Source organism: Eubalaena glacialis, chromosome 3, assembly GCF_028564815.1.
Source record: "Eubalaena glacialis isolate mEubGla1 chromosome 3, mEubGla1.1.hap2.+ XY, whole genome shotgun sequence".
In the NCBI taxonomy this organism is placed as follows: Eukaryota; Metazoa; Chordata; class Mammalia; order Artiodactyla; family Balaenidae; genus Eubalaena; species Eubalaena glacialis.
Genome location: NC_083718.1, coordinates 170290316 through 170311934, shown reverse-complemented (window position 1 = coordinate 170311934; position 21619 = coordinate 170290316). Strand labels below are relative to the sequence as shown.

At 54.3% G+C, this 21619-nt stretch overlaps 1 protein-coding gene across 1 annotated transcript; it reads left to right on the top strand.

Moving 5' to 3' along the window:
- The first annotated feature begins 3554 nt into the window (after positions 1 to 3554).
- SERINC2 (serine incorporator 2) lies at positions 3555 to 21218 on the top strand. The gene is made up of 10 exons (XM_061184574.1): positions 3555 to 3683; positions 11362 to 11523; positions 12237 to 12427; positions 12886 to 12965; positions 13353 to 13490; positions 14760 to 14929; positions 16657 to 16747; positions 17044 to 17185; positions 19474 to 19689; positions 20640 to 21218. The coding sequence occupies exons 1-10, from the start codon at positions 3645 to 3647 to the stop codon at positions 20773 to 20775; spliced, it is 1365 nt and encodes a 454-aa protein (XP_061040557.1). The 5' UTR covers positions 3555 to 3644; the 3' UTR covers positions 20776 to 21218.
- Positions 21219 to 21619: the final 401 nt, after the last annotated feature.

Sequence of the window (21619 nt, the reverse complement as noted above, 5' to 3'; positions counted from 1 at the left end):
ACGCAGCCAAAAATAAATAAATAAAATAAATAAAAAATAAATAAAAAATAATTAAAAAAAAAAAAAGAGTACCAGCTCTGAGAATTCCCTGGTGGTCCAGTGGTTAGGACCCCACGCTTCCACTGCCGGGGCCCTGGTTCAATCCCTGGTTGGGAAACTAAGATCCCGCAAGCCGCATGGCGCGGCCAAAAAAAAAAAAAGAGTACCAGCTCTGGAGTCCGACAAAACCTGGGTTCCATCCTTGCTCTGCTTGTAATCACTTTACATGTTTCACGTATGACTTACGTGAGTGATACTTCTTGGAGCATGGATTTCCTTATCTGTTAAATGGGAAAATAGTTCCCATCTTAAAAGCATCTTACAGGAGATGCTCTTAGCAGGGTGCCTGGCGTGTTGTAAGCACTTAAAAATGGTTGCTGTGGATATTATTATTGTTGTTACTTCAGGCCTTTGCCTCAAACTCCCATGCACCCTTTGGGAGGGAGGGCAGCCTTGGTGGGGGGCTGTGTATGGGAAGAGTGGGTGGATGGTGTCTCGTGAATGCCTCTCCCCAGAAGCTCCCCCAATCCCAAGCCCTTATTATCCCACATGAATATTCATAGGGGATAGCTTCAGCCCTGCTTTGTAAATGGGTCAGAAGCAGGAAGTGGAGGCCAGGGCAGAGAGCGAGGCCCAGGGGACAGGAGGCTCAAAGCCAGAGTGCATCTGAGTCCTCACGGATGGGAGGATGGTAAGAGGGATGGGCAAGGATGGGTGGGGGATACTGGGGGCCATGGGGGAGTTTGAGCAGGGGATTGTCCCCATATTGCAGATTTGAAAACTGAGGCCCAATGAGATCAGATTAGAGAACCCTTGGGCTGAGTGGCCCAAGAAGCCAGGTCCTGCTTCCTTTGGGATCTGGAGAGTTGAGCATCTGTCTGGGCTGGGTGATGGGCACAGGGGGATGGACCAATTGACCCCTGCAAGTTTCTCTCAATGGGTGTAGTTTACATGGCATTACATGGTTGGAAGAGCTGTGGTGATCCTGAATCTCAACCCTCCACTGAGGCTCCAAGAGGCTAGGTGACTTGCCAGGATCACACAGCTGCTGACAGTAATCTTGCCTTTGGAGGTGTGAGAGATAGAATGATTCTGGTCCCTTGCAAGAGATTCAAGACTGGGAGAAAAGTGGGTGGGCTTGTCAGGATACCAAGGAATGAAGCTTCTTTATCTATCTCCTCATTTCATCTCCTCACTAGTCCCGTGAGACAGCTGGAGCAAAAACGATCATCTCCATTTTACAGATGAGAAGCATGAGGCTGAAAGAGCAGGAAGCACCAGGAGAAGGCTACAGAGTGAATTGTCTGTAGGGTGGGTCTGCCCCTCTGTGCAGGGCGATGTAGGGATGTGAGAGCCCAGCTCGCCTCCATCTTGGGCGGGGTGAGGCCAGGACAAGGCAGCACATCACCCTGCTCTGGAAAATTTCAATCTAAAAAATCAGAGGGGGCTGTTTCTCTACACTTGCAGGTATATTAATACCTCCCTCCTTTCAGATAATTGCCTGTTTCTTAGAATGCTTTCTGGTTGCTTGTAACTGCTCTGTGAGGTTAAGTAAGATAACCACTCCCATTTCATGGTAAGGGGTGGAAGTAAGGGAGGAGAAGTGATCCCCAGGGTGGCAGAGGGTGTGAAAGGCAGTGACAGAACAAGAGTCTCAGTGAAGTCGTGGGTGTTTTCTACTGGACCAGTTCATGGAAAGGGACAGGTTGAGGGATGGAAAATTCGGCTCTTGGGGCAGCAGTGTCCAGAGGAGCTGACCCTGGGGTGGGTGGCCGTGAGAAGGGCTCACTTCAGACTGCTGGGTGGCAGAATGAGGACACTGGCCTTGTGGTACATGTTCAGGCATTCATTCATTCGGGAAGCATTCACTGCCTTAGTGTGCCAGGCCCTGTGCTGTGCCCAGGGCAGGGGAGGGACCGGCCAGAGGTGAATCAGACAGTCCTTGGGGGGCTCAAAGTCTCCTGAGGGTCTCTGACTAGGACTGAAGACATTATTGGACAGAAAAAGAGGCTGACTGGGTATTGTCACCTCTGCTTTCAAATAGAGGCAGTGGGATGTCGGGGACAGGCCTTGGGTTCTGAGATCAGGGCCAGATTGGGTGGTCTTCTAGCTCTGCCCTTCTGAGCTGTGTGGCTTTGAGCAGCAATAATAACTAACCACAATAGTCATAGCTGATGTCTATTCAGTGCTCAGTTTACGTCTAGCACGTTACTTTACTTCTTTGAACCTGTTTCCTCATCTGTAAAATGGAATGGAGTAGGAGTTAATCTACTTCTCAGGGTTACTATAGGGCTTGAATGGGACCATGTAGGTGAAAGAGTTTGGTATAAGCTTGAGATGTGTGGTAACTTTAGTTATTTGTGGGGCTGTAAAGGGGTCCCGTGTTGTAGAAACACAGGGAAGCAGGAGGATATTTATTCCTAATGGAGCCAGGTAGTGGTTTTGGGGGAAGGGTGGTTCTCTTCACCAAAAAGATATGAGATTGTGAGCAAGGCTTTGAAGGGTAGAGAGGGGGATAAAGAGAAGGACTTTCCAGGGGGAGGGTATCCTGCGTGCAAAAGTGTGGAGGAGGGAAAGTGTAGGGTATGTTTGCGGAACAGTTCTGGACAATGAATGGCTAAGCCTGGCGCCCCATGAATCACCAAGGATGCAGTCAGGTAGGATCTTTGGCCCCGGGGCCAGCTTTGAGGCACGCAGATTTCCTTCCCTAACATTATCCCATCTATGGCTGAGTGAGGAGTGGGCTGGAGGGTGAACCGAGAGTGATTACAGAGCCCTGCTTCTGGGTCTCTCCCACCTACCTCTGGGTGACGGTCTGCCAGGAATGTGACCCACCCACCCCTTCTGACCTCCTTAGCTGGGGGCCAGGTTCGGGCATCCCTGGGGAGCGATGAGCCAGGTGGCTCTGGGGAGCATGTGGTCCAAGACAGGAGTCTGTAGAGCTTAAAGAACAGGGGGATGGAGGGGAAGACAGATGAAAGAGTGAGAGGCGGGGTCTTAGAAGTAACAGGCACAGGGAGCTCACACTTGGCAAGCATCTACTATGTGTTGTAACAGCCCTTTGAGGTAGGTATCCTCACTTTACAGATGGGGAAACTGAGGCTCAGAGAGGTGAAGTGACTTGCCCATTTCTTTGTCCAGTCATTCATCATTCAACGCTTACGTATTGGGCAGAGGCTCCGTGCCAAGCGCCGAGGAGTCAGGGGTGACCGTCTCTTGGCTTCTGTCCCCTGCGGTGGGGGTCCGGGGGAAGTGCTGTGAGGTCGCATTGCGGCCTCGTCGGCACTCGAACCCGGGTCTCACTATTTCCAAACCATCGCTTTAGATCCGGACACCAGCCCAGTTGCGCGGCTCGCGCGGCCGCTGGAATCCCCGGTACCTTCACTTTCCCTAGGGTCCCACCTGCCGCACCTGGCCCAGGTGAGCCCCGGGAGGCCCCGAGCGCCGCAGGAAGGCGGCGAGCGGTTCCGGCAGGTAGGGCGGGGCGGGGCCGGGGCGGGGCCGGGCCGGGGCGGGGCTGAGGGCGGGGCCAGCCCGCGGCGCCAGGAGCCCGACCGGATCCCGCGCCCCTCTGCCCGCGCCCTGCGCCCCGCGCCGCCGCCGACATGGGGGCCTGTCTGGGCGCCTGCTCCCTGCTCAGCTGCGTGAGTCCCGCCCCCGGCGCCCGCCCCCGCCGTCTGCCCCTTCTTCGGCCTCGCACTTTTGTCCTGTCTTCTTCCTCCAAATAGTTTCTTCTTTTTCTTTCCTCCAAACTTGTCTTTCTGGGCCCGCACCCCGCCTCCTCGCCCCTCGGGTCCCCCCTCTCACCGACTTCCCCCGCCCCCATCCCGGGCCCGCGGGCGCCGGGGACAGCTGGTGTCCGGGGATCGGGTTACCGCGGGGGAGGGGGTGGGGCGCGCTCGGGAGGGGGAGGGGGAGGGGGTGGGGCGCGCTAGGGCGGGGGAGGGGGTGTCCTGGGCGGCGCCCCTCCAGGGAACTGGGGGGACTGAGGCCCAGAGCCCGGGGGGGGGGGGTGGGCGCTGCGGCCCCAGCTGGCTCAGCTTGGAGTCGTCCTGGCAGTGCTCCTCTGGTCTCCCTCCCGGACGCTCTGTTTGTGTGGCCTGCCGGTCCCTGTCCCTCTCTGCCGTGTGTCCTTCTCTGTTTCTCTGGCAATCTGTCAGTTGGTCTTTCTGTCCCTACCCGTCTGCCTCAGTTTGTCCATTTGTGTGTGTCTGATATCTGTCCGTTCGTTTGTCCGACTGTCTTTGTCCGTCCGAAGCCTCTCCATCTGTCATTGTCTGTCTAGACGGTTCCCTGTCTGTCCGCCGGGGTCTGTCTGCCCGTCCGGTCTGTCAGTCTCTCTGTGTCTTGTCTCTGCTTCGTTCAGTCTGGCTCAGGCTAATTCCTGGGCACTTCCCCAATGAACCCCAGACCCTTGCCCTCTGGGCCCCAGAGCCGAAGTTGGGGGTGGGGAGGAGGCCTCCTTTGCCTCTCTAAGCCGGTCTTGAGTGAGGGGTGCGGGTTACCACCGCCATCGGCCCAACTCTGGGTGGGAAAACCCAGGAACTGAGGGAGGTTGGGGTGTGTGTGGGGGAGGGATTACCTGGTCGTCTGCTCAGGGACCTGGGGAGCAGCCAGCAGAGGGGAGGAGCGTCCGCCAGACCCCGGCTGGGAGGCCCCTTCTCTTTTCTCCTTTCCCAGCCCCCTCTCCCTTCCCTCTTCCCTTCATTAAATCTGAGGTTCATTCAGGCAGCCCCCTCCCCCTCTGCCCCACACAAAGATGAGCGGAGAGGAAGGAGGGGGAGTCTGGTGGCTGCTGAATCCCAGACTTAGTTTCCTTTGTCCCTGATTTGTGTGAGTGTGTTAGGATGGGGGTGTAGGGGCGGACAGCTGGGGGATCTAGAGATTTACTTTACAGCCATTTTTGGAGAATGATATCTGCACAGAGAGGCTACATAGTGGGTTCCTGGACTCTTGTCGTCCGTGGGCCTCTATTTCCCCATCTGTGAAGGGTGTGTGTGTGTGTGTGTGTGTGTGTGTGTTTGTGTGCACACCCGCTGGAGGGGGAATCAAGAGCTGGTCCCTGAGATCCCTCCCTGCCCAGTGAAACCAAGGTTTGGGCTGGGGCTCTGGCCAGAAAGGGTTTGCTTCCTGATGGGGGAGGGAGAGTTTCCTTAGAGTTGACCAGAATTCCCTCAGGCTGGGCTATCCTGGCGGTGGGGGGAGTGTTGAAGGGAGACCTGCCATTTCTCTGTGCCTCTGTCTCCCTGTCTACCTCCCTCATAATGATATTGGGAAGATTTAAAAGTGCCCCGCCCTGTTCCTGGCATAGAGTAAGTGCTCCAAATAGGAGCTATTGTTATTATCATCTTAAAAAGGTGGGTGGAGAATTCCCTCTGGAGCCAGTTGCTGGTCTCTGAGTCAGACTCCTACAGTGCTGAGTCAGAAGGCACCTGACAGGCCTGCTCCAACCCCCAGTTTACAGATGAGGAAGCTGCAGCCCAGGGAGGTTAGCTGACTTGCCTAAGGTTGCACAGTGAAAGGAGGAGGAACTGCACAGTCAGGGTTAAAATCTGATTCCTGGTCTAGGCTTCTGCCCACACCTTCACATCCTGGATGCTGAGGGATAGGGTTGGCACAGAGTGGAATCGGGAGGTTCGCTTAGGGAGTATCTAATATCTGCAAGGGACCTGCCCCTCGGATCAGTGGCCTCCCCTTGGCGTTCTGACCTCTGACATTTACTGAGTACTTACTGCATGCCAGGTGCTGTGCTGAGCCCTTCACCCCTGCCATCTCATTACCCACCCCACCCGCCAACCCCGTGACATAGTTATCCTGTTTTACAGGTCATGATACTGACAATAGCTGCCATTTACTGAGTGCTTACTGTAGGCCCAGAGCTCACAGCCCAGAGCTGTCCAGTGGTAGCCCAGGCCCAGCAGTGCAGTGAGCGCTTCATATATACCCTTTCATTTAATCCTCACAACGACCCCAATGAAGCAGTGAATATTATCCCCATTTCGCAGCTGAGGAAGCTGGATCAGAGAGGGAAGATGATTTCCCCACAGCCACACAGTATTAAGTGGTACAGTTGGGCACTACTGGATACCAATAACAACCTGTTTCAATGGACATTGCCCCACAGGAGTGAAGTTCTAATGGGGGGTTGCCAGGCATCTTTAGAGGGAACATTTTGGCATACATGGGTCGGTGGGGGAGACTTTTGTCCCTCCTGCCGTGACGCATTTGCATCTGCCTCTTGGTCAGATGCAAATGTGTCACGGCAGGAAGGGGACAAAAGTCGCTCTCTTGGTCAGCATTTGGACTGGCCTGAAGGTGAGTCCTGGCCAGGAGGAGATAGGATGGGCCCACTAGGGATGGGAGTCACCAGCCAAGCCAGCACGTGAGTTGGAGGGTCAGCAGATATTTAAGGAGGACCTTCTACAGTTGAGGGAGTGTGAAAGGCCTTTGGCTCAGACCGATTGGTCTTGGTCCTGGCTTGGCCTTTTCTCAGCGGCGTGACTGAGGACCTCTCTCCTTGTCTGTAAAGTGGAGAGAACAGGGCTTCCCTGGTGGCGCGGTGGTTGAGGGTCCGCCTGCCAATGCAGGGGATACAGGTTCGAGCCCTGGTCTGGGAGGATCCCGCGTGCCGCGGAGCAACTGGGCCCGTGAGCCACAACTGCTGAGCCTGCGCGTCTGGAGCCTGTGCTCCGCAACAAGAGAGGCCGCGATGGTGAGAGGCCCGCGCACCGCGATGAAGAGTGGCCCCCGCTCGCCACAGCTGGAGAAGGCCCTCGCACAGAGACAGACCCAACACAGCCATAAATAAATAAATAAATAAATTAAAAAAAAAAAAAAGTGGAGAGAACAACGGCACCTGCCTCTCAGCATGTCAGGAGGGATCAGTGGGACTTAGTTAGCATGAAGCTGGCGTGCAGCGGCTGCTCTGTAAGCTCCCGCCAGTGGTAAAGTGCTGGAGACCACATTCGAGGAATGGGGAAGCTGGTGAAACCCAGGGCTGTCTGATGCGCTCCAAGCCACCTCACTGCCCTGCCCAGAGGCCCATTTTATGGCTGAGGAAACTGAGTCCCACTTGTCTAAGGTCATACTGCCACCTGGTGGCAGAGTCAAGACAGGGCCCTCTCCTCTTCACACTGCGTGGGGGAAGGAAGTATGCTTTGAGTAGTCTTGGGCTGACCTCTTCTCTCCTGTGTTTGGTCTAGTGCTAGGGTGGCTCAGCCAGTTATGGGGTGCCACGGAACCTTGCAGCTTAAAGACTCTCGGACCCAGGGCTCCTGAGTTCTGAGTTCTCCATTCTGAGAACCTGGCTGGTGCTAAGATTCCACCGCTCTTATTTGTGGCGCTTTTCCATTGCTGCCTTTCCCCTGAGTGCATTTGTGGAGGGGGTGTTGTAATCTGAGTGCGGGAACTTTGTTTGTAGCTTGCCTTGGCCTTTCACATTGCATCACAGGCATAGCCTGTGTTGCTGTCAGTCTAGTGGCTTTCATCTTTCCTGCCTCTATAACATTCCATGGAGTCAGTGGGCCACCACTGTCCCCTGGTGTTGGGCAATGAGGTCATTTGCAGTTTCCTGATAGTCTAATAAGCTCATACAACCTAAAGCTTCATGCCTGTTTTAGTTTTTTTCTTAATTTAAAATTTTTATTTTTTGATAATGAAAATCAACTTTATTGGGGTATAATTTATATTTAACTATATTTAGTTGTATATACCCATTTAAGTGTTACCAACACATCTGCTCCAGTCAGCAGAGAGATCCCTCTTAGGGATCACGATGTACCATGATGTACCACGATGTAATGATGGATATTTAGTTATTTTCAGCTTTCCCCTATTATTTTCCTCGTGTGAACAGTGTCACAATGGACTTCCCTGTGTACATGTGTGTGCACGTGTCTGCCTTTACTCCCGTGGGCTGGTATTTCTATAGGAAGAGGTTGTGGTAGGAGTGATCCCCAGAGGTGCAGTGGGGATCAGAATGTATGAACGACGCCAAGCAGGCTCCAGAAGCAGCGGGGGGCTGTGTGTATTGCTCTCTCCCTGACCTAGTCTCTCTGGCTACCAGCCAGGCCCTTGGAAATCCTGAGGCTTCAGGTATCAGGAATACCTGGATTTTGATCTCCAAAAACCACAGTGAATTGAAAGGCCAGGCTCCCTGACTGCAGTGTGCAGCTTTTCTTGTGTCTCAAATGTCTCAAATTGAAATGCTAACAAGCCAGAGCCGGGCCCTGACCTGGGTACTTGGGCACTTGGTTCCTGAGATCAGTACCTGTTGGCCTCCCTTGGTTTTCTTGGGCACCGGAGGGATTGTTTTCATCGCTGGGGTGTTTTGAAATTTAATGAGTCTGCCATCAGTGACTTAGCAGGCCCTGGTGCAGACAGACTTGACCTTGAATCCCAGCTCCTTAGCTAACTTGCTGTGTGACCTTGGCCGCGTCACCTCTCTGAGTCTCAGTTCCCCACTTGTAAATGGGAAGTTACAACACAACTTCATAGTGTCCGTGAGGCTTAATCTAGACAAAGCCCTTATCATAGTGTCTGGGACAGAGTAACTCATCATAAAGGGAAGCTATCACTGTTATTACTTGAATCTCAGCACTGCTGTTCACTTACCGTGTGACTTCTGGCAAGTTTCTTAATCTCTCTGATCTTAGAATGCTCTTTATGGTTTACAAAACACTTCTTCTGGCATTTGCTTATCTCCTCACTGCCCCCCCTCCAAGGTAGCCATGAATAGGAGTCAGGGATTGGGGTGGGGTTTGCAAGATACAACCAGAAATTGCTGGATGATTTGGACCGTGAGGGAGAATTTCATTCGGCATTCACTTAGCATCTGTGCTGTTACTTGGCTTTGTGGATGAAAGAGATGGGTAAGAAGGAGCATTCTCAGGGGCATTTCCAGTCTGGGGGAGAGGTGTGGAGGATACGGGAGGGCAGCTGCCCCTCAAGCAGAGTGTGCTCTACCCCTTGTAACCAGTCCAGAAAGCAGGGGGCGTGGCCTCAGAGGAGCAAGGGGCCCTTTTCAGCCTGCTCTCCACAAAGCTGGTCACTCAGTATAAGGCTGTTCCTGTCCCTCCTGGCTTTGGGAGGTGATGCCCAATGGCAATGGATGCCCATTGCTCGTGGGATGAACACGAGGGTCCTGCACATGGCTGCCAGGCTCTGCCAGCCTGGCCGACCTCACCACTCGCTTGCTTATGAAGCTTTGGCCATAGGGCCTTCTTTCCATTCCTCCAACGCTCAGCTCCTGTCTGCCCCAGAGCTGCCTCAGGCTCTGTTCCCTCTGTCTGGAACACTCTTTCTTCCCCTTGGTCAGGAGAGTGAATCCTCATTGTTCAGCTCTCAGCTTAAATGTCACTTCTTCCAGGAAGTAACCCACTACCCCCAATCTAAACTAGGCCCCCGCCGGTCACTCTCATGGCAGCACGTATGTTTTCTTCACACTTACCATGACGGGTGTAATGACTTGTTGAGTATCTTTCCTGCCCTTGGAAGCTCCAGGATGGCAGAGCCTGTGTCTTTCTTGCCCTCCAGACTCTTACATACCTGAATGAGGAGTCAGGGCTGTTTGGGGGAAGAGAAACAGTGAACCAGATGTATCTGGATGTGGGTCCACTTCCTCCAAGGCTGGGCTGTAGAACTGGCTCCCAAGGGTTGAGTCTACAGCTACGAAAGGTGTGGCATCACCAGCCCCTAAGTGATTTCAGCCAGCCCTAGGGAGGGAGGGGCTGACGGAGGGCAGAGGAGCTGGAGACAGAAAGGGTTGGATGCCTCTGCTGTCCCAAACTGGTGCAGCCCCAGAGCGGGAAGTCACAGCCACTCATATTCTTCATTCCATTCATTCAACAGATGTTGATTTATCAGCACTTGCTGTTTTTTGAGGTCTTAACGTACGTCTGGTACAATGCCAGACACTTCACATTTGTTCAGCAGATAGTCACTGAGCTCCCGATGATGTGCCAGGCACAGTTCCCACCTCTGGGAATACCATGGTGAACAAAACAGACAAAACCCCTTGCCCTGGTGGAGCTTGCACGCTAGCAATGAGAGGCAGGCAACACGAGTAAACTATGAAGCCAATCAGGTGGTAGTAAGTCCTACAGAGAAAAATAAAGCAGGGAAGGGAGAAAGGGAGCCTGAGTGAGTTACAATTTTTTTTGGTCATGCTGCGAGGCTTGCGGGATCTTAGTTCCCCGACCAGGGATTGAACCCGGGCCCTCGGGAGTGAAAGCACGGAGTCCTAACCACTGGACTGCCAGGAAATTACCAGGGAGTTACAATTTAAAATCCCTACCGGACTTCCCTGGCGGTCCAGTGGTTAAGACTCTGCACTTCCACTGCAGGGGGTGAGGGTTAGATCCCTGGTCGGGAACTAAGATCCTGCGTGCTGCGCAGCGCAGCCAAAAAAATAAAAATTAAAAAATAAAATAAAATCCCTACAGTATTTCTTTTTTTTTTTTTTTAAGTACACCTGAATTATACATTATTTAATTTTTATTATTTATTTATTTATTTATTTTTGGCTGTGTTGGGGCTTCGTTTCTGTGCGAGGGCTTTCTCTAGTTGCGGCAAGTGGGGACCACTCTTCATCGCGGTGCGCGGGCCTCTCACTATCGCGGCCTCTCTTGTTGCGGAGCACAGGCTCCAGATGCGCAGGCTCAGCAGTTGTGGCTCACGCAGGCTCAGTAATTGTGGCTCACGGGCCTAGTTGCTCCGCGGCATGTGGGATCTTCCCAGACCAGGGCTCGAACCCGTGTCCCCTGCATTGGCAGGTGGATTATTCTTATCCACTGTGCCACCAGGGAAGCCCATCCCTACAGTATTTCATTCTTAGAACTGCGGTGTGAGAAGCAGGTACTGTTATGATTCCCATTTTATGGAAGAGGAAACAGGTTCAGAGAGCTTGAGTGAGCTGTATAAGGTCACATAGCTAATCAGTGAAAGAGCTGGCCTTCTGGATTTTTTTTTCCCATTCTGCCTCCTCCTAAATAAGAAGCACTGTGACCCCAGCTCTCTCTCCGAAGCCACAGTAACACCTGAGATAGATCCAGGTTTGAATCTGGGTTCTGTTGCTTACTGGCTGTGTGTCCTTTTGGGACCCAGCCTCTTCCAGCCTTGGTGTCCTTGGCCTCTCCCTTGGGCTTGAAAGTTAGATGAGGTGACATCTGGGGAAGAGGTGTCCCTTCGTGGTGTGGCACAGGCAGTCTCTGTGTAGATTTGGAGATACTGAACAGGCAGCGGGCAGTGGGTGGATGCTGCGTGCTTGGGCGGGGAAGGGGAGAGGAGAGCAGAGAGTAAGGTGCCATCCTGGCCTCCCCGCAGGCGTCCTGCCTCTGTGGCTCTGCCCCCTGCATCCTGTGCAGCTGCTGCCCCTGCAGCCACAGCTCCACACTGAGCCGCCTCATCTTCACGGCCTTCCTCTTCCTGGGGGTGCTGGTGTCCGTCATCATGCTGAGTCCCAGTGTGGAGAGCCAGCTCTACAAGGTGAGCCACCTGCGGGACCTGGCCTCTGGCAAAGGCTCAGCTACCAGGGGGCCCAGGCTTGGGGACCCAGCTGATCAAGAGGTGGGCAGGAGTGCCAGCGCACCGATGATCCAAGCTTGACGATGGAGGGTCGTTTCTTCATATTGGGAGGAGGGTTTGAGCCTTATTGTTTCTCATAAGCCTTGGTCCCCTTGGGAAGTCTCATGAATCATTATCGCCATCCCCGCCAGACACTGGCCCAGGGTAAGCTCTCCCCACTTTAATGCATAAGCCCAGTTTGAGGGTCCTAAGTCTTCCCTTCATCTCCGTGTTTCATAGCCAGTGGGATAGTTAGGCCAGAGGTTCTGACATACTAGTGTATACAGAGCATGAATTCCCTGGGAAGTGTGCTAGTCATGCAGAATCTCAGACCCTGCCTTAGAGACTCTAGTTCTGTAGGAGAGGGGAGCCTCTGGGGATTCTGATGTAGCTGGTGGGTGGAGAGCACTTTGGGAAATCCTGCCCTGGACCGTGCCATGCCTTCCGTTTGTCCCTGGGGGGCTCACTCATAGGGCTTCAGCCGCAGAGGTGGGTGGGAATGGAGATGGGCCATGGGTAGAGGTGGGAGTCTCGGGTGGCCCTCCTGGGAGAGCCTCCTGCCTGGCGGCCTGGGCAGAGTCAGCCCGGGTTCTGGGTGGGATGGGGTCTTCCAGCTGCTCTGTCTGTCTCCACAGCTGCCCTGGGTGTGTGAGGAGGCGGCCGGGTCCCCCGTCGTCCTGCAGGGCCACATCGACTGTGGCTCCCTGCTCGGCCACCGTGCCGTCTACCGTATGTGCTTCGCTATGGCGGCCTTCTTCTTCCTTTTCACCCTGCTCATGATCTGCGTGCGCAGCAGCCGGGACCCCAGGGCTGCCATCCAGAATGGGTGAGGAGGGGTCCCACCTGCACCCTGGGCCCCTCCCGCTGTGGTTTTCCCCATCCTCTGCCTGTCTCCAGCAATCTCCAGACCCTAATCCTCAGACTCAGGAGCCGCTGAAGCCAGGAGGGCACAGCACAGAGATGAGCTCATTTAGTAGTTCCCATTTCTCAGATGAGGAAATAAAGCTCAGAAAAGGCAACAGCATCCCTAAGGCCACACACCAATTTAGTGACACAGTTGGGGTTAGAACCCGGGTGACCATCCTCACCCATCATTGGTCCTTCCCTCTGCCCCTCGGGGCTTTTTCTAGGGCCAGGACAGACTTTCTGTGCCTGTCAGACCATCAGGAAGTCTCTCTCACCTCTCCCAGCACCTGCTTTTCAGGGGTGGGGTTCTGGGGGTCCAGCCTTTTTCTCTCCCCCTACTCAGCTTTCTTGTCTGTCCTACCCCTTTCTCCACCATAGGTTTTGGTTCTTTAAATTCCTGGTTTTCGTGGGCATCACCGTGGGCGCCTTCTACATCCCTGACGGCTCCTTCTCCAACAGTAGGTGGCCCTGGCGGGGAGGGATGGGGGCTACCAAGAAGGATGAGCGTGCTGGGGACTCCTTTGCACACAGACCCCAGACTGCTGGCTGGGTCCTTGCCTCCCACCCAGGAGTCAGGACTCTGGTGCTTGGCCACATGGCCTTTGGGCAACTCGGGGTTGGAGGGAACCCCCCTTGACCCCGACCCACACCCTGACACAAGGCATCTCTGTGCGTGGCCAGGGGCTCCTGAGGGCGGGGACTTTGCTGCTTCTCAGTGTCCCCAGTGCAGGGTGTGGCACAAATGACTGTTGAGTGTATAAAAGTGAGCGTGAGAAGAGACCCAGACCCAGGGGCTGCCACGCCACGGCTGGACCCCCTTGCCTCCCTCCCCTCTGCCTGCCTAGTCTGGTTCTACTTTGGTGTCGTGGGCTCCTTCGTCTTCCTCCTCGTCCAGCTGTTGCTGCTTATCGACTTTGCGCACTCCTGGAACCAGCGGTGGCTGAACAAGGCTGAGAAGAGCGACTCCCGCGCCTGGTATGCAGGTCAGTGCCACCCAACGGCCTCGCGAGGGGGCTGGGCTACCTGAGGAGTCGGGGGAGGGGGGGTGGTGTTCCCTGAAGCTGGACGACGCCTGGAGGCAGCCTTAGGGCAGGAACTGAGCCGTCCAGTGTGTGTGGCAGGGGCCGCCGACCCGGGGTGGCTGAGGGCTGAGGTGGGGTCAGATGAGAGCTGCACTGGAGAGTTCACAGGGATCTGGTTGAGCGACCCCTGCAGGGCGAGCCACGAATGACACCTGGTCATTGAAACCCCAGTGGCAGAACGGGTCCCTTTTCAGTTCTTCTGAATTGATCAAGAAGAAAGGCGCTCTTCAAGGTTGATTTGATTTTTACACCTCCCTGATCACCAGGCATCTAGTTCACTTTTTGAAAGACTGTTCTCTATTCACTGTCTTTTTTTTTGGCTGCATTGGGTCTTTGTTGCTGTGCGCGGGCTTTCTCTAGTTGCGGCGAGCGGGGGCTACTCTTCTTCGTTGCCGCGTGCAGGCTTCTCATTGCGGTGGCTTCTCTTGTTGCGGAGCACAGGCTCTAGGCGCACGGGCTTCAGTAGTTGTGGCGCACGGACTTAGTTGCTCCACAGCATGTGGGGTCTTCCCGGACTAGGGCTCGAACCCGTGTCCCCTGCATTGGCAGGCGGATTCTTAACCACTGCGCCACCAGGGAAGTCCCCTCTATTCATTGTCTGTATTTTTATGGTGACCTTTCTTGCGGCAAGTGAATCATTTTAGTTCAGGGTGGGGCAGGAGCTCACAAAGCCTGGGTGAGGGACGGAAGTTTTTTTGTTTTTAATAAATTTATTTATTTTGATTCTTTTTGGCCGCGTTGGGTCTTCGTTGCTGCGCGCGGGCTTTCTCTAGTTGCGGTGAGTGGCGGCTGCTCTTTGTTGTGGTGTGCAGGCTTCTCATTGCGGTGGCTTCTCTTGTTGCGGAGCACGGGCTCTAGGCACGTGGGCTTCAGTAGTTGTGGTGCACGGGCTCAGTAGTTGTGGCTCGCGGACTCTAGAGCGCAGGCTCGTAGTTGTGGCGCACGGGCTTAGTTTCATGTGGGATCTTCCCGGACCAGGGCTCGGACCGTGTCCCCTGCATTAGCAGGCGGATTCTTAACCACTGCGCCACCAGGGAAGCCCCCAGGGACCGAAGTTTAGTAGACACTCCTTGGAGGAGGAAGTTGGGGCCCGAGACCCAGTGCACTGCTCGACAAGGGATGGGGGTCCTTGCCCCTCCTGACCCACCTGCCACTGCCCCTCCCTCCCAGGCCTCTTCTTCTTCACCCTCCTCTTCTACGCTCTGTCAATCGTGGCCGTGGCACTGCTGTTCATCTACTACACCCAGCCCGGCGCCTGCTACGAGGGCAAGGTCTTCATCAGCCTCAACCTCATTTTCTGTTTCTGCGTATCCATAGTCGCTGTCCTGCCCAAGGTCCAGGTGAGCCTGCCTGTCTCTGCCCAGCCTGAAACCAGGCTCCTCGGTGTGTGGGACTTCTTGTAGGAGCCTTGGGGTCCTGGGGCCAGGGCTGTCAGTCACAGAGGCTTGGACCAAGAGTGTGGGCTCCCAAGTCAGCCTCCCTGGGTTAGAGTCTTGACTCTCGCATTTATATGCTGGCTGTCTTTGGGAAAGTGCCTTAACCTCTCTGTGCCTGTTTCATCTCAAATGTAAAATGGGAATAATAACACTATTTGGAGTTATTCTCAAGATTGAGACCATGTTTATGAACACTTAGAACAGTGCCTGGCATATAGATATTAGAACAGTGAACACTTAGAACAGTGCCTGGCATATCCATCAGACATTGGCTATTGTTATCATTATTTTGATTTCATCATTGTTTTCATGCAAATCAGGAGAACATTAGGAAGGGTCACTGAGTGATGATTCCTAGATACCTCAAGAAGTGGTGTTAGAAGGTGCAGTTCCACAGTCTCCAATCCCAGACTATCTGGGATGATGGGTGGGAGCTCCCAAGGTAATCACTTGTTCTTCAGAAGGGAAGCCTTCTGAGTCCAGTGGTATTTCACAGTTTGGGATATCAGCCCACCAGGTGTTTCAAAGGTAGCTTAGATAGTCTTTGAGGGTCCTTAGCAGAAAGGTTGGGAATCTCCCTTCTGGCCAGAACTTCCATTTCCCAGTAAGAAAACGGAAGCCCAGAGAGGGTGATGCCTCTGTTCCAGTTCACACAGCAATCAGTATTCATTCAGCAAATACTTCTTGAGCATCCACTGTGTACCAGGCACTCTTCTAGATGTTGGGGATACAGCTGTGAGGAAGAGGAGGAATAATAATAGCTAACAGTTAATGACATCTGTCATGTTATTTAGTCCTTGCACCATCATCATCCCCGCTTTCCAGATGAGGAAACAGAGGCTTAAAGGAGTAAAGAGACTTGCTTAAGGTCACACGGCTAGTAAGGGGTGGAGCTGGGATTTGAACCCAGGCAGACTGGCTCCAGAGACTGTGCTCCTAATCATAGAGTTCAGATTCATATTTTCAAGTGTGTCTGTGTGGTGAGGAGTGGGAAAGAACAACCGATAGGAGACGAGGCCAGGTGAAGTAATTTTGGAGAATAAGTGCTATGTGGAAAATAAAAGAGGGTATGGGCTGAAAGGGAGGTGGGCAGGCAGGGCCGGGGTCTGCTGCAGTCAGGGTTTTCAGAGCCTTTTGGGGGGTCCTGTTTGAGCTGAAGCCTGAATATAAAGACACTGCTGGTGCAGAGATATGGGGGAGGAAGATGTCAGGGAGAGGGCAGGGCGAGTGCTAAGACCCTGAGGTTGGAGAGGATTTGGCAGGTTCCACGGACAGAGAGGTGGCCACCACGTTTGGGGAGTAGTCAGCAGGGAGGGCTGTCAGATGAAGATGCAGATGGGGTAAACGAAGGAGGGCTTTAATTCAGAGTGTGAAGAAGTGCTGCCCTTGAAGGATTCTCAGCTGGGGAACAAGTCGGGTAATCTGTTAAGAGAAAAAATTAGGACTCTACCTTTGGGTGGGCGAGGTGGCAGTGGGTGGCCCAGGTGGTATGTTTTCCCGAAGGGTGTGGGGTGGGATGGCCCTAGGGTGGTGGGGGTTTCTGAGGTCCCCCGGTTGGGCGTGGCTGGGCTGGGTGGGGGTGGGGTGTACCCAGGTTTGGCAGGAGTCACACTGTGGACTGCTCTTGCCAGGATGCCCAGCCCAGCTCGGGTCTGCTGCAGGCCTCGGTCATCACGCTCTACACCATGTTTGTCACCTGGTTGGCCTTATCCAATGTCCCTGGTGAGTAGAGGCCTGGGTTCCAGGTGGCCTGGTCTTCCTCCTGGGCTGGGGACCCTCAAAGATGACGGGGACATTCCCAGCCCATTCCAAGACTTAGTCCTTCAGGGAGGTGGGAGGACCCCATCTGTTCCTGGAGCTGTCTCTGTTGTTTTGTCTGCTGAGTGCTGTCGCTGGGACTTGAGTGGTTGGTTGTGTGTCTGTCTGTCCCTTGGCTGTCCATCTGAGCCCATCCTCTGGGCTCCCTGGCTACAGACCTGGCCTGCGTGGGCTGAGGGTGACCATGCTCCCATCCCCAGACCGGAAATGCAACCCCAACCTGCTGACCCACTTTGGCAATGGGACGGTCCTGGCAGGCCCCGAGGGCTACGAGACCCAGTGGTGGGATGCACCGAGCATCGTGGGTCTCATCGTCTTCATCCTGTGCACCCTCTTCATCAGGTAGGGTGGGGGGCTGGTTTCTGGGAAGGAATCATGATTGGGAGCCCTGAGGCACAAGTGATGGGAGGATGTGGGAGCCGGGACACCAAGCTGGAAGGCGCGCTCAGCAGGCAGCACATCCAGCCCCTGCACTGTGCTGGTGGGGAAACTGAGCCCCTCAGAGGGCACAGAGTGACTGGGCAGCGGAGGCGGGGCTGAACCCTGCCTCCTGGCCCAAGGCCTTTCCTGAGCCCGGGCTGCCATGTGCCCAGCTCAGCCGGGTGCAGGCAGCTGTGGTGCCAGGGCAGGCGCCTGGACTGGGGCCAGCGGGTCCAGGCTCTATCACTCACACCTGTGTGTGGCCGCTTCACCTTTCCAAGCTTCAGCTTCCTTTTCAGTTAAAGGATGATAACCTCTAATGCCCAGGGTGGCTTGTGACCCCACAGTGTCCCTTGAGAAAGAGCAGCTCATTCTTAAGATCACATGTGCTCTTAAGAGCACATTCTTTAAGGGGGTGTCTTAGCAAGTGCTTATCAGTGTGGACTTGAGCCAGATTGCCTGCAGTTGAGCCTGGCACCTTGGGCAAGTCTCTCAACCTTTCTGTGCTTCAGTTTCCTTATCTGTAAAATAGGAATAAAAATACTACTTACTTCATTGGGTTGTTGAAGAGTTATGATGAGTTAATATGTACAAGGCACTTAGAAAAGAACTTGGCAAGTGGTAGGTGCCAAATAAGTGTTTGCTATTATTGCAAAGAACTATTAATATTTGCACAGCTGGATGGCTGTGAGTGGCTGTTTTGTGTCACCCGATGGTGATATCAAGTATACTTATTGTTGACACTGGCAGACTCAGGTATTGCCTCCCTGCGGCCCGGCATTTCTCCAGGTGCCACTTTGTGTGTCTGCACCTCTGCCCTGATCTCCTTTTCTCCCCGAGTCACCCTTCCTGGGCAGTGCCCGTTTGCCTGTAAGCAGCACACCTGCTTCTAGGCTCCTGGGCTAGAACATTTTGAGGCTGTTTCACGTTTCGTTTTGTTTTCACCTTTTTCAAAACATTTTCTCCCAGTTGAGTTGGGGCAGTTCACAAACATCTCTCTTCTTTGTCCTCTCCTTTGATTTCTTTTCCAACCCGGAAGGGCCCACGTCACCCCCATCTCACAGATGAGGAGACTGAGACTTGGTGAGGAGCAGCCACTTGTCCGAGGCCATGAGTGCACAGTGGCCGTGGTGCTTGAGCTCACTTCCCTGCCCCCGAGCTCTATCCCTCCCCATCCACAACGTGGGCACAGAGCTGTGCTTCCTGATGCTTCTCATACTCACACCTCCCTGGCCTTCAGTCACTGGGCTGCACCTCGGAGAGCCCACAGATCCCATCTGTTCTTAGCACAGTTCTTAAAACCCAGGAAGCAACGAAGCATAAACAGCCACAAGGGCAGGGACCACTGATGATGGCTCTTGCCCCCAGCTAGATGGCCCAGATCTAGGCTCATGTGCACTAGATATCGGCACGGTATTTGGTGATTGGGGTCAACTGAAGCTCAGCAAGGGGTGATTTTTCAATTTGATGGAATGGGCTGGAATCCAGGCCTTTGTCCACTTTTTTCAGGATACAAGTTGGATCTTCAAAATTGTATATGTGTCTCAAACTATTAAATGTAGTCAAAAACATCAAGACCTCATTGTAGAAAAGCAACGACGAAAATCATTACTATTATTCTCTCTTTATTATAAACACAGAGAAAGGGGAGGCAGTGGGTAATACTACTTAGCTAAAATGAATAAAAGGTAAACAAATGTGCCAGCAAATGAGCATTATTATGAACATTTTTAATGAATGTGGTACCTGGTATGATCCTTTGCAGTACTAAGTTCTCAACACGTGTTTGTGGAAATGGCAAATAAACAACCAGAATAACAGGGGCCGTTTATTTGGTTTCTACTCTGTGCCAGGCACAGTGCTAGGGGCTTCAAACACCATTACTCCATTTAATCCTCCCAACAACCCTGTAAGGGAGGTACTATTATCTCTGAATTTACAGACAAGGAATCAGAGGCTCAGAGAGGTTAAGCGTCTTGCCCCAGGTCACACAGGGAGTAGGGGTAGAGTTGAGAGTCAAGGCAGTTTGTTAACTCCAGGGCCCAGGGCCTAACCTCCAGGCCACCGGCTCCCGAGGCTCTGGGACCCTGGTGCCCATGGTCATCATGGCCAATGCCGTGGTGCGTGAGGCCCCGTGGCGCTGCCCACCCACCCACCTCAGTGGTGACGGCCTGACAGCCACACGCACATCCTGCCCCCGCCTCCCCCAGTCTGCGCTCCTCGGACCACCGGCAGGTAAACAGCCTGATGCAGACGGAGGAGTGCCCGCCTGTGCTGGAGGCCACACAGCAGCAGCAGGTGGCGGTCTGCGAGGGCCGGGCCTTCGACAACGAGCAGGACAGCGTCACCTACAGCTACTCCTTCTTCCACTTCTGCCTGGTGCTCGCCTCTCTGCATGTCATGATGACGCTCACCAACTGGTACAGGTGCGTGGACGGAGCCGCAGTGTCCGCAGTGCGTGTGCCACTTCCCTTCCCCTCCAGCCCTGCGCTGGGGTTTAAGACTTGGGCATGGAGGTGTCTCTCTAGGACCCTCCAGGGAGCCTGCCTCATCTGTGCCCCAGTTTCCCTGCCAGTGCCTGGTCCACTCAGTAGCTGGTACCTTCGCTAAGTGCTGAGAAGTGGGGATCACGGGAGGTGAGGCTGGACCTGTGCAGGGCAGACCGGGTTTACAGATCAGGGGTGGTGATTTGGGTTATGGGGTCGGATTTGGGATTCATGGTTTGAGGGTTAGGAGTAGGGTATGGGGTCAGAATCAAAGTCACAGGGTCAAGAATAGGAGTCATGAAGTCGAGAGTTGGGATTGGGGCCATATAAAGTAACAAATTTGGTCATTTGGTTAAAATTGGGGTTACAAGTCCAGAAAGCCAGGATTGAAGTGACCAGGTCAAGGAGCTAAGATCAGAGTAGCTAGGTTAGTGGCCAGAACTGGGGTCACAGGGCCAAGGGTCAAAATTGAGGTCAGAGATATCAGAACTGTGGTCATAAGGTCAGGGATGGGGTTATGGGATTGAAGGTCAGAGTCGACGTTAGAGGTCAGGACTAAAGTCAGGAGCTTCCGGGTCCCAAAGTCAGGGACCAGGAGTGCAGTCACAGAATTAGGATCACAAGGTTAGCGACCAGAATCAGGTCACAATATTATGCCTAGGACTGGGGTCAAGGTTGGAATTGAGGTCAGGGTCAGGTCTATGGTACAAGGCCATGAGCTCTATGTAGGGTCTTAAGGCCAAGTGTCAAAAATATCAGAGACGGGGCTAGAGTTTACAGGATAAGAGCCAGAGGTGAAGTCAGGGGTCACAACTGGATCCTAAGGTCGGGGCCAGGACTGAGGTCACAGCATCAGGGGCCAGGCTCACTGGGATGATGGTGTGTTCCAGACCCGGTGAGACCCGGAAGATGACCAGCACGTGGACCGCCGTGTGGGTGAAGATCTGTGCCAGCTGGGCAGGGCTGCTTCTCTACCTGTGGACCCTGGTAGCCCCCCTCCTCCTGCCCAACCGTGATTTCAGCTGAGGCAGCCCCCTGCAGCCAGCCCACCTGGTGCTTCGGGGCTCAGTGACCGCAGGCTGAGCGCCCGCCCCACCTCCGGGACTTGCCCCTGAGCTGGGCCCCTCTGTTCTTAGTGCCTTCAGGGAGGAGGAGCATCAGGCCCCTCCCTCCCACTGCCCCCCCACCCCGACCATGGTGCTGCCTCCTCCTTCCCCTCACCCCCATTCGCCCACACTTGCCCTCTTGGGAAAAAAGGGCCCCTTGTTCTAAGGCTCCCCAGGAGAGGGTCCTGAAGGAGAGGAACACTGAGAGCTGCTCAGAGAGCAGGAGTGCTCACCGTGATGGGGTGCCCAGCACTGGGGCCCGGGTATCCTGACCATGTACTCCAGGATACCCCGTCCCCCTCCTGGGCTCCATGCCTTACTGAGTCTCTAAGACTCTGCCAATAAAGAAGCCGGTGTATGTGCCTCCCGTGTCTGTGCCCCTCCCCCTCGGCACGGGCCCCATCCCGTCTGGGCCCAGTGCGGGGGCTGAGAACAGAATGTCAGGGCAGAGGGGGCTGAAGGGCCAGACCATGAGGGGCCTTGAAGGTCAGACAGAGGGGCCCTGGCTCTGTCCTCTGGGTCGTGGCGAGCCTGCGGGCTGGGGCTATAGAGGAAGGAGGGGCTTTGGAAAAAGGGAGCCTGGGGGTCAGAAAAGGGGGCTCTGGAGCAGTGTCCATATGAGGGGTGATGAGGCCAGAGTCGGGGTGGAGAGGGGGCTCACGTGGGGTGGCTGAGAGGCTGGTCTTTGGGCCATCTTACCAGTGCCCATTCTGAGGTCCTGCCCACCTCTGACCTGCCTCTAGGGTCCTCCTGAGGAACTTGTC

Coding starts and splice junctions, on each gene's coding strand:
- SERINC2 (XM_061184574.1), top strand. CDS start 3,645: ATGGGGGCCTGTCTGGGCGCCTGCTCCCTGCTCAGCTGC. Junction 14,930..16,656: donor CTGTCCTGCCCAAGGTCCAG/GTGAGCCTGCCT, acceptor TGCTCTTGCCAG/GATGCCCAGCCCAGCTCGGG. Junction 19,690..20,639: donor ACGCTCACCAACTGGTACAG/GTGCGTGGACGG, acceptor GGTGTGTTCCAG/ACCCGGTGAGACCCGGAAGA.